The sequence below is a fragment of the Bos indicus x Bos taurus genome, chromosome 25 (assembly GCF_003369695.1).
Source record: "Bos indicus x Bos taurus breed Angus x Brahman F1 hybrid chromosome 25, Bos_hybrid_MaternalHap_v2.0, whole genome shotgun sequence".
NCBI classification, from domain to species: domain Eukaryota; kingdom Metazoa; phylum Chordata; class Mammalia; order Artiodactyla; family Bovidae; genus Bos; species Bos indicus x Bos taurus.
This window is the reverse complement of record NC_040100.1, coordinates 17,852,547-17,864,858: the sequence shown is the minus strand read 5'-3', so window position 1 is coordinate 17,864,858 and position 12,312 is coordinate 17,852,547. Positions and strand designations below refer to the sequence as shown.

Below are 12,312 nucleotides of genomic sequence, written 5' to 3'. Positions count from 1 at the left end.
AAGTATTGGAACTTTAGCTTCAGCATCACTCCTTCCAATAAATGTTCAGGGTTGATTTCCTTTAGGATTGACTGGTTTGATCTCCTTGCAGTCCAAGGGACTCTCAAGAGTCTTCTCCAACACCATAGTCTGAATTTTAGGGATAAATAGTCAGGTGGGAGGCCCACGGCTGCTGGGCCGTTTCCTGGGCTGGTGAAGCTCTCTCTGGTGACCTTCTTTCCCAACCTCCCAGTCTGAGAGAGCACAGCTTCCCCATCCGGGCACTTGGCTGCTGGGTTGCTGAGGGGACGTGGTGGGGCAGGGAAGCAGCCCCAGGGCCCACTGCAGAAACCTTCAGAGGTAAAGCCAAGCCAGTGAAACACCTCAGGGGCATCCAAGCATGTGATACATTGATATCAGTCTATGGAACAAATAACCACCCCTCCCCCTGGTCTCGGAGGCTTAGTCCAAAAATAGCCTACAGCTTGCTCACATCACAGGTGCGTTCGGATGAGGGCAGGGTTCTCTGCATGATCGTTCAGGCACCCAGGTTCCATCCACTGCGGGCACTGCCGTCTGCCGTCTCCAGCAAGTGGCTTCCAAGATCCCTGCTGACAGGGAAGAAGGAAAAGGATGCACATTAATATCCTTTGGTCATCGCTCCTGCCCATCTTCTCTTGGCCCCAACAGATGTGAGGAGATCGGAAGCCTACATTTTCTAAATGCCTGGGAGAGGAATGAGATGGTTTGGTGAACATATAGCTTTGTCTTTGTCACACCAGGGAAGGCCAGACACCGGTCTCCAGGACACACATGTAACATGATTGTAATCAGGCTTCCTCTCTGAGCCTCAGCGGGGACTCAAGAGTCAGGTGAAGGTCCTAGGGTACCCACAGCTGTGTGAAGAAACTAAGATAATGAGGGAAAGGGGGATCTGGCAGAAAGACACTGGATTGTGCATTTGGGTGAGAGAAGGGTTCCACTGGGCAAACAGCAGTGGAGACTGGAAACCGGAGAGGCAGTCTGGTACCTGGTCGCCAGGATGAGAAAGGAGCCCGGGGGAGAAAACAGCTGTCACCCACTTCTCCCCTGATGCGCCGTGGCACTGGGGCTGTGAGCTCAGGTGTGTATGGCTCTCTTGGAGCCTCGAGTACCAGCATCTCTGGAAGGTGCCAGGAAATAGCACCTGGGTGGGCCAGCTCTGGCCTGATGCCTTCTCGAGACCCCCCGAGTGACCAACAGAGCCTTCCAGGAGGAGGATGCTGAGCGGAGCCTCAGCTGTTCACGGGGTCTCGCTGTATCTGCTGGTACTGAAGCTGAAGCTACCTGTGCTAGAGAGGAACAGCACTCTCGTCACTGGTGCGCTCTCTGCCCTTTTTCCTGGACATGCCCCCAGGTGTCCCTCCAGTTCTTCAGGTCCAGAGGATGTGAATCAAACGAAATATGAGTGTCAATAGGCTCACCATTAATCCCCAGCAATGGGGGCAGTATCGTTTTGCGTTCACAAAAGGACAAAGCCAGTCTTGAGCCTAGCTGTTCAGTGCGTGACCCTGCCCGACCCCTGCCAGTCCCCTAAAGCTAGATTTATCCCTGCTTCCTTCAAGAGTCGGCTTCTACCGTGCTACTTTCTCTGGCATCACCACTAAGCCACCAAGCTGTCCCTTCCCAGCCAGTCCCTGGTGGGGAAAGCAGGGCTGTGGGGATAAGTCAGACCACTGTGATGAGCAATCAAGGGAGAGAGCCACTGTGCTCAAAAATCCAAACGCATGTTTATAAAAAGCTCCCAACATGGTTATGCTACAAACCTGAGGGTGCACGGTCCACTCTCAGTAAAGACTCAGTGAGCGTCTATTATATGCCAGCATTATGCTGGGTGTCAGAACAGAACAGAAAATAAGAAATCAAAATTTCTGGACACTGCAGCAGAGGGAATGTATGGGAATAACCAATACATAAACATAATCACAAATTGTAACAAAAGCCATGCTTTGCTATGCTATGCTATGCTAAGTCACTTCAGTCGAGTCCGACTCTGTGCGACCCCATAGACAGCAGCCCACCAGGCGCCCCCGTCCCTGGGATTCTCCAGGCAAGAACACTGGAGTGGGTTGCCATTTCCTTCTCCAACGCATGAAAGTGAAAAGTGAAAGTGAAGTCGCTCAGTCGTGTCCGACTCTTAGCGACCCCATGGACTGCAGCCTAAGAGGCTCCTCCTTCCATGGGATTTTCCAAGCAAGAGTACTGGAGTGGGGTGCCATTGCCTTCTCCGACAAAAGCCATAAGGTCCATAAATCAGGATGTGACATAAAGAACAATAGAGGGACCTGCTTGGGGAGGCCAGGGAAAGTTTAATGAGGAACACTGGAGCTGAAACCGGAAGGGACCAAGGGAAGAGCATTCCAGGTGGTGGGAACCAGCAGTGCAAAGGCCCTGTGGCAGATAAGAGCTCAGAATAACAAAGCGGCCAGCATGACTGGGCATCCAAGCTGACGATGGGGTAGGGTGTGACACGGGACGAGGCTGAGAGAGAGTCAGACCTGGACCAGGCAGGGCCATGGAAAGATGGAGGTTAAAACCCTGACTGTGAAATTCCCTGCAGTTCTCAGGAGCACAGAGCTGAGCGAGGCGCAGAGGCTCAGAAAATGACAGGATGTGAGGAAACACACAGCTCATAAAGGTCTCAGCTGGGACGCAAAGGCAGGTCTCCTGACCCGGCAAAGCAGAGACCACAGGCCCCTTTGAAAGTGGTTCTCAGCCCTTCTGCACTGGAGCCTCCTTTCTGCCCAACTGCAGCCCCTGATGCCCCAGGTGCCAGCACAGCATTGTTCTCCCTCCCGCCCCGCCCACCCGCCAGCATCACAGGCACCATCACCATGGGAACCAAGCCAGCCAATCAGAACCCTCCCTTTTCAAGGGGACCTTTATAAATTGAGCCTCCTCTGCCCAGACACACCACATCCAACACCCAGAGGCCTCCAGGGCCCCCTCCTCCTGGAGAAACCAAGTCAGTTGCCCCCCACTTTCCTCCAGGGCAAGCAAGGGGAATCTCCCAGTGGGGAGGCTCAGGAAACGGGTGCAGGTCTACAGTCAGCCAGCCTAGAGCCCCAGTCCCCCGCATGGCCTCGCCATGATGCAGAAGCCACGCAGGAGCCCCTGAGAGATTCCAGTGGTCACCTGGGAAACACCGTGAGCCACGAGAGCAGCGTCCTGTCAAGCCTGCAACACTCCAGCCTGGAGCAATGCATTGACATCAGCCGGCTGAGCAGCGGCTACGCAGGGGATGAGGAGAACAGCCAAGTCAGCTTGCCGGGCAGCCATCAAATCGTGCGGTTGAGCAGAAGGCTCCACACCCAGGCAGGCGGTGCCCAGAACAGCCAGGTGTGCGCCGTCTACTCTCCCAAGCAGCTGAAGAGACGACTGGCCCACCAAGCCAAGGGCACCAAGCAGACTGGAAGGGAATAGTAAGACCAGCCTGGCCAGGGGCAGTGGGGAGAGCACTGCCAGCAGCTTCAGCAACATCAGTTTCATCAGCCTGGGCAGCAGTGCCCTAAACTACCAGGTGAGTAGCGGGCTGGTCAGCTCTGTGGGCAGCCTTCCCTCCAGCCAGGCCAGCAACCACCAGAGCGTCAGGGTGGACAGCCACGTGCAAAGCGGGCTGCAGAGCAAAACCAGTCTTCCAGGGGACAAAGCTGGGGACAACGTGAATGTTAGTGACCAGGTCGCCAAGGATGAGCAGCCTGCCCAGGTGCACATGCCTTTATGAGAAGACTCGCCAGCCACTGGGACCTTGAAAAACACATCATGTGAAGACCCAGCAAACCCAGACTTCACCCAGAGTGGTTATCGCCAACAGAAGTAAGAAAGACCTTTTAAAAGTATATGTAACAACAGCCATCAGCAGAAGAGCCGTATGTTGCCAACTACACTGAAAATCAGCAGTCAGTGATGAGACCATCTACACTGAAAACCATTCTTGGGAAGACCACGATCAAGATCCACCAGTGCTGGGTCCACCTGTGTTAACACCACCAGTGGCCATAACATCAGTCCTGTGAACCCCAGTGACGAGCCGGCCCTGACAGCATCCGTCAGTGACAAAGCCATCTGTTAGAGAACCATCCTTGGTGGGGTCACCTGTGCCAGAACTCATCCGTGGAGACCACCATTTTCAAGGCAAGTGTCAACTGTTATTAAGAACCATCTGCAGTTAGAAGAACCTTCCACGATCCATCCCAAGTGAAGAACACCACCTGTAACCAACACCAACCATGATGAGCTCAGAAGGCACAACCACCAACCACAGCCGGGATTGTCCATGTCGAGAGCCAGCTGATGCGAGTGCTGTCAGTGGGGAGCTCAGTCCCAAGCACGCTCTGTAACAGGCGCTGCCCACAGGAGCCGGGAGCATCTAGAGTGCACACTCATGATGACTGTGTCAAGGGAGCCCCATCCCTGAGGAGCATCATCCAAGGAAGATTTACGCTTTCAATTTTGAACACTGTTTCCAGGCAACTTCAGCCAGGACCTTCCCAAGAGCAAGTGCTCTTTGGCATCCATCCGTGTCTCTGCTGGGTCTCAGAGGAGGCAGAGAGACAAGAGGAGAGGCCAGGAATCAACCTTTGTTGAGATGGTTGGGGCAGTGCTTCCCGTGGCAGGACAATGCCATGACAAATGCTTAATGGTGACAGGGACCAACCCAGCCGAGAATGGCTGCGATGGGTAAGCTCTGGACCATTTTACTGAATGCCCCTAAGTGGGTGGGAGGACTGGGGACTGTGCTCCACCCCTTCTCAGGACATCAACTCCTTCCCTGGGCTGATCACACAGACTTGGAGAGTGAGTACATCCTCGGAGGGACAGAGGCCAGAACAGTCATGAAGACATCCACTGGGGACCAGAAGGAAAGCTGAGGGGGCACCAAAAACAATAAAAGGTGTCTGGAGAGGCTGTGTGTGCGTGTGTGTGAGTCTGTGTGCGATCCTGGTGAGGCCATGATCACACTGAAGAATCACGGAGAGAATCAGGCCTAGCCACCAACTTTGCTACATAATCCTTACACATTCTGAGCCTCAGTTTGCCCATATGGAAATTGGGACCAATCACTCCTATTTCATACACAGACAGGATGGTGTTATAGATTACACAAGAATGTATATTAAGAACCTGGCTAGGACTGTTTCCTTCCTTTCCTTCTCTTTTCTTGCCCATCTGTAAAATGGGCACAGCGGTTTCACTCAGACATAAGTTGGGTTGCTAATAGGAAGAAAAGCACTCTTGACCAAAAAAAAAAAAGAGTTGTACCATTTGCTTAGGAGTCAAGATGGTTCAGCAGGTGGTTTTGATGGGTTTGAGGAAGGGTGAGTGGTTTTGGGTTTGAGGACGCCTCGTGTCTGGATGGGTGGGTCCCTTCTTCTTGAGCATGAGCACCCCTTTGGAGGACAGTCTCCCCCACTTTCCTGCAGGCAAAATCGCTCAGCGTGGCCTGAGCTCCCATGAGCCAGGCAGACAAGAGAAGGGCCCCCGAAAATGCCCAAGTGGCCCTCTGTCTGCCGTGGCTGTGGGGGAAGCTTGGCTGCCTCATCATCCCCACCACTGTCCTGTCTCCCCTGGGGACATCCCCCTGCGTTCCTGTCTCAGAGGTGAGCAGAGCCACTGAGGCACAGCAGGACAAGACAACTGCACGCTGGGGCCCTTGGTCAGGTGGCCACAGACTTCTTGGACACACATGGCCAGAGCGGAGCCCTCAGCCTTCCCCTGACCACCTCTCCTCCCTTGTCCCCTCCCTGCAGATGACATCATCATTCCCAATTGTCCCAGCCAGATCCTCGTCACAGTGGTCTGCCCCTCCCCCTCACACATCCCATAGGTCCCTCAACCTCTCCCACCCCGACCACTGATTCCCTAACCCAGGCCATCACCTTCCACCCAGACCAGTGGTTCCCAGTCCTGGCTGCACATTAGAACCACCTGGGGGGCATTTTTAAGATACAGAGGGGCAGGCCACCCCCAGAGACTCCACCTGGGCACCATCAGTGTTTAAAGTTCCCAGGGGGCAATGATGCTCAGCCAGGATGGGGCGATGTCACTGACCTTGACCTCTTCCTCCTCTAGCCCACTTTTCAACCTCTGGGGTCAAAACCTGACACCTGCCAGAGCCGGGAAGGTGAGGGCGTCAGGTGTGGCTTAGACATGTGTCCCATCTAAAGAGAAGCCAGCAATGTGGTAGGATTCTATGTAAAATGTCCTGATTTTTAACACATGGGTCACCCCAGTGTTCACAGCAGCACTGTTTATAATGGGCAAGACATGGAAGCAACCTAAATGTCCAGCGACAGAAGAATGGATAAAGATGTGCTGTATATATATATATATATATATATATACACACACACACATATAGGTGCTGCTGCTGCTAAGTCGCTTCAGTCGTGTCCGACTCTGTGCGACCCCATAGACAGCAGCCCACCAGGCTCCTTCGTCCATGGGATTCTCCAGGCAAGAACACTGGAGTGGGTTGCCATTTCCTCCTCCAATGCATGAAAGTAAAAAGTCAAAGTGAAGTCGCTCAGTCATGTCTGACTCTGTGCGACCCCATGGACTGCAGCCCACCAGGCTCCTCTGTCCATGGGATTCTCCAGGCAAGAACACTGGAGTGGGTTGCCATTTCCTCCTCCAATGCATGAAAGTGAAAAGTCAAAGTGAAGTCGCTCAGTCATGTCTGACTCTGTGCGACCCCATGGACTGCAGCCCACCAGGCTCCTCTGTCCATGGGATTCTCCAGGCAAGAACACTGGAGTGGGTTGCCATTTCCTCCTCCAATGCATGAAAGTGAAAAGTCAAAGTGAAGTCACTCAGTCGTGTCCGACTCCTAGCGACCCCATGGACTGCAGCCCACCAGGCTCCTCCGTCCATGGGATTTTCCAGGCAAGAGTACTGGAGTGGAGTGCCAGTGCCTTAGGTATGTATATTTATATACACACAATAGAATACTCCTCAGCCATAAAATATAATGAAATAGCGCCATTTGAAGCAACATGGTCGGTTGGACCTAGAAATTATCATAGAAAGTGAAATAAGCCAGAGAAAGACAAATACCATATAATATCATTTACACATGAAATCTAAAATATGAATCAAATGAACTTATTTACAAAACAGAAACAGACTCTCAGATCTCAAAAGGGAAACGTGGGGTAAAGTGATAAATTAGGATATTGGGATTAACGTATACACACTACTCTATGTAAAATAGATTTTAAAAAAAGGACCTTCTGTATAGCACAGGGAACTCAATATTCTGTAATAACCTATATGGGAAAAGAGTCTGAAAAAGAATGGATAAAGCAGAGAGACATTACTTCAGTGACACAGGTCTGCCTAGTCAAAGCTATGGTTTTTCCAGTAATCATGTATGGATGTGAGACTTAGACCATAGAGAAAGCTGAGCACCAAAGAATTGATGCTTTTTTTGAACTGTGGTGTTGGAGAAGACTCTTGAGAGTCCCTTGGACTGCAAGGAGATCAAACCAGTCAACTCTAAAGGAAATCAGTCCTGGATATTCATTGGAAAGACTGATGCTGAAGCTGAAACTCCAATACTTTGGCCACCTGATGCGAAGAACTGACTCACCGGAAAAGACCTGATGCTGGGAAAGATTGAAGGCAGGAGGAGAAGGGGACGACAGAGGATGAGATGGTTGGATGGCATCACCGACTCGATGGACATGAGTTTAAACAAGCTCCGGGAGTTGGTGATGGACAGGGAGGCCTGGCGTGCTGCAGTCCCTGGGGCCACAAAGAGTCAAGACACGACTGAGCGACTGAAGTGAACTAATATATAGAATACATATAACAAATGTGTATATAATATACACACACAAAAGCGATTCACTTCACTGTGCCCTTGAAACTAGCACAACATTGTAAGTCAACTATCCTTCAATATAAATTTTTAAAAAATAAAACAGACTGACTCTGTTCTAAACCTCAAAAAATAAAATAAGTCACAAATTCAAAAATATTTTAAAGAGGGAGCAAATGAAAATATTTCTGGAGGCAGGACCAGGCCCACACACCCAATGGTTTTTGCCAATAACCAGAAAACAGTGATTTTTCAGAAACAAAAAGATTGCTTATAACCCTTGACTGGTTAAAAACTTTCCAATTTTCCCACTGTCCAAAGAATTTGTCATGACATTCAAGGCTCTTCACAAACCGACATAAATGTGTTTTCTCCACCTCAACTCCAGCTACTTCCCCCTAAACCTCTGTAGGTACTGTCTCAGACCTGAGTTCAAGCCTCTGGGTCTTTGCATCTGCTCTTCCTCTGTCTGCCATAATTGCCCTGCACTATAATTTCCACACTATACTTCACCCTTTTTAGTGCACAGTTCTGATGTTTTTTAATTGAAGGATAATTGCTTTACAAAGTTGTGTTGGCTTCTGCTGTACAGCAAAGTGAACCAGCCATCTGCATGCATATAACCCTCCCTCTGGAGCTTCCCTCCCAGCCCCCACCCCGCTCCCCGCCATCTCACCTTTAATAGGTCATCCCGGATCACTGAGCTGAGATTCCTGTGCTATATACACTAGCTATTCTACACATTCAGTTCAGATCAGTTCACTCAGACTCTTTGGACCCCATGGACTACAGCCCGCCAGACTTACTGCATATATGTCAACACCACTCTCAATTTGTCCCACCCTCTCCTTCCCCTGTTATGTCCCAAAGTCCATTATTTGCCTCTGCATCTCCATTCCTATACAGCATTCCTAGATTTCATACATATGTGTTCATACACCATACTTGCTTTTCTCTTTCTGACTCACTTCACTCTAACAGGTTCAACAGAGTTCTATGATTATTCACCCACACACAAAAGCAGTTGTGTATCCACCACCACTCCCCATAACACCTAGTTCCATCACCCCCCAAAATCCCTGCGGTGCCCCTTTATATCCATTCCTTCTCCCGCCCCCATAATCACCGACCACTTTTCTGTCCCTATCATTTCCCAGAAACTCACATACGTGGAATCACACAGTTTGAGCCTGGCTGCTTTCACTTAGCTAACGCATTTGTGGCCCGCTAACATCATTTGTATTTATCTGGACTGGGATCCATGATGAACCCTCTAATAAACGTTGATGCACTAGATTTTGTGCCAATATAAGTTTATCAGTTCACTTAAGTGAATATCTAGGAGGGAAATGGTTGAATGGTATAATTACAAGCATGCTTCACTTTATAGAAACTGCCAACTCCAGGGGTCCCCCAAGACTCTGGCCATAGATCAGTAGTGGTCTGTGGCCTCTTAGGAACTGGGTTGCACAGCAGGAGTTGAGCAGCGGGCAAGTGAGCCAGACCTCACTTATATTTACAGCTGCTCACCATCGCTCACATGACTGCCTGAGCTGAACCTGTCAGATCAGTGGCAGCATTAGATAAGCATTCTCATAGGAGCACAAATCCTACTATGAACTGCATGTGGAAGGGATCTAGGTTGGGTGCTCCTTATGAGAATCGAATGCCTGATGATCTGATTCTGAATTAGTGAGTAGTGTAATTGTTTCATTACATATCACAACATGACAATAATAATAATAGAAATGAAGTGCACAATAAATGCAATGCACTTGAGTCATCCTGAAACCATCCACCGCCTCCCCGGCCTGGTCCGTGGAAAAATTGTCTTCCACAAACTGGCCCCTGGTGCCAAAAAGGTTGGGAACCACCCGCCAAGTCATTTTCTAAAGGAAATTTTGCTTTACCGGAACTTTGTATTTGCCAGAGCTGTGGTTGTACCTTTCAACAATCTAGCTCCCTGTTCATTATCTTAACAATGGGAGGAAGTTTGTATCAGCCTCCCATTATTAACTCCATTTTACCTATGGGGAAACTGAGGCACGGACTTCCCAGATGGCACAGTTGGTAAAGAATCTGCCTGCCAATGCAGGAGACACAAGAAACACGGGTTCGATCCCTGGGGTTAGGACGATCCCCTGGAGGAGGGCATGGCAACCCACTCTAGTATTCTTGCCTGGAGAATCCCCGTGGACAGAGGAGCCTGGTCAGCTACAGCCTATGGAGTCACAAAGAGTCGGACACATCTAAGCGATTAACCATGCACTCCAACTGAGGCACAGTAAGGCTAACACTGTGTGAGGGGCTTTGAACCCCAGCAGTCTGGCTCCAGAATTCATGATCTAAATCATTAACCTCTCTACCCTCCCCTCTCTGTTTTGGACTCACGCAGCAAACCCAGGCCATAGGCCACACCCATTTAAACACAGGGCACCCAGCCAGTCATTCCTTGTCTCAGGCCCCTAAATACTATCCCTCCCACTGGATGTGTCTGCCTCCCTGAGTGGAGGTGCCACGCTTTACCCCATCTGATTTTTTTTTTTTCCAGCCAAGTCTCATGGCTTGTGGAATCTTAGATCCCCAACCAGGGATCAAACCTAGGTCCTCAGCAGTGAAAGCACCAAGTCTTAGCCACTGGACCACCAGGAAATTCCCAGCCCCACTGCATCTGTATCCTCAAGGCCCCATCCCTGTCAGCAGCGCCAATGACTGCTGCCGACTGAATAAATGAATCAGTGAGCAGGCAAATGAGTGAAGGATGCGTGGCTGAAGCAAAGGAAGAGAGTTGGGTCCTCCGAGGCCCATTCACCAACGACTACAGCCCACTGTCCAAAAACAAATGTAGTTCAGGATCCAAAAGTTAACCACCGCTCGATATGCGCACCCCAGCCCTCAGGACAGCTCCATCCTTCTCTCACTGTCTGCCCAACAGATGGGTCTCCGCCTGGCTCTCTCCCACCCCAGCACTGGGCATGCAGCAAGCTCTTGAAGTGAGGACCATTTTTCAAGTGGGCACGGTGATTTTTTCTTTCCTGTCCACTAGCTCAGCGTTCGGGGTACAGCGGGGTTGGAATGATGGGTTAGCTGCAGGCGCTGGCTCCTGAATTATTAACTGGGCTGGGGAGAGAGCTGCTTACAAATGCTGTCTGTCCAGCAGACCGTGGCAGCCCTCAGACTTCAAACGGGCCTGGAGCGGGCAGGCTGGACGAGCGGGTGAGCCTCACACCCTGACCGAATCCGGGACTTCTCATCCTCAGTGCTCCCTTGGCCTCCGTCCCCTGGTCCTGCACAGAAAGAGGTCATCTTTCATGCTATGAAGTGCCGGTTCTGTTGGATACAAGCTCCTGACCTCTCCTCCTCTGCCCACTCCAAAACCAGTGGGTAAAATGGATGGAGTCTGTGGATTATGGTGCTTTCTGAGCCTGGAGCTTGCTGTGTGATTGTCAGTCCACAGCCCATCATGGGCAGGGAGGGGGAGTAGGGTGTCCAAGGTTAGGTCCCTTAGAAGCAGAGCCTGAAATGGGGGTTTTGTTCCAAGAAGAAGTGGGGAGGGAAACAGGCTGGGGAAGGGAGAGTGCTGGAGACTGACCTCAGGCTGATCTCACAGCAGCGCGGGGTGGGGAGAATCAAGAGAGAGAGGTAGGTGGGGTGGGGGGCTCTGCAGTGTTGATTGCAACTCAGAGCTGGTCCCACCAGCAGTCAGAGTGGGAGGGCCCTCATACCCTGGGTGGAGGAATCATACTCTCTGAGAAGAATAGGTCCCACCCCACTCAAAAAAATATCAACAACCTCAGTGGCAGATTTTATTTTCTTGGGCTCCAAAATCACTGCAGACGGTGATGCTTACTCCTTGGAAGAAAAGCTATGGCAAACCTAGACGGCATATTAAAAAGCAGAGATATCACTTTACCGACAAAGGTCCGCATAGTCAAAGCTGTGATTTTTCTAGCAGTCATGTATGAATGTGAGAGTTGGACCATAAAGAAGGCTGAGAGCCAAAGAATTGATGCTTTCAAACTGTGGTGCTGGAGAAGACTCTTGAGAGTCCCTTGGACTGCAAGGAGATCCAACCAGTCAACCCTAAAGGAAATCAGTCCTGAATATTCACTGGAAGGACTGATGCTGAAGCTTAAGCTCCAATACTTTGGCCACCTGATGTGAAGAGCCGACTCACTGGAAAAGACCCTGATGCTGGGAAAGATTGAAGGCAAAAGAAGGGGCCGACAGAGGATGAGATAGTTGAATGGCATCACCAACTCAATAGACATGAGTTTGAGCAAACTCTGGGAGATAGTGAAGGACAGGGCAGTCTGGCGTGCTGCAGTCCATGGGGTCACAAAGCGTCAGACACGACTTAGCAACCAAACAACAACATGTAACAACTCTGGAGTAAATACTCTGGAGAATCCCATGGACAGAGGAGCCTGGCAGCCTACAGTTCATGGGGTGGCAAAGAGTCAGACACCACT

At 50.6% G+C, this 12,312-nt stretch overlaps 1 protein-coding gene across 1 annotated transcript; it reads left to right on the top strand.

Moving 5' to 3' along the window:
* Positions 1-2,778: 2,778 nt before the first annotated feature.
* On the top strand, positions 2,779-4,920 carry C25H16orf82 (chromosome 25 C16orf82 homolog). Its single transcript, XM_027527054.1, has one exon. The coding sequence runs from the start codon at positions 2,779-2,781 to the stop codon at positions 3,439-3,441; it is 663 nt and encodes a 220-aa protein (XP_027382855.1). The 3' UTR covers positions 3,442-4,920.
* Positions 4,921-12,312: the final 7,392 nt, after the last annotated feature.

Bases quoted from the DNA above. Each gene is read 5' to 3' on its own strand.
- C25H16orf82 (XM_027527054.1), top strand. From the start codon at position 2,779: ATGCCCCAGGTGCCAGCACAGCATTGTTCTCCCTCCCGCCCCGCCCAC.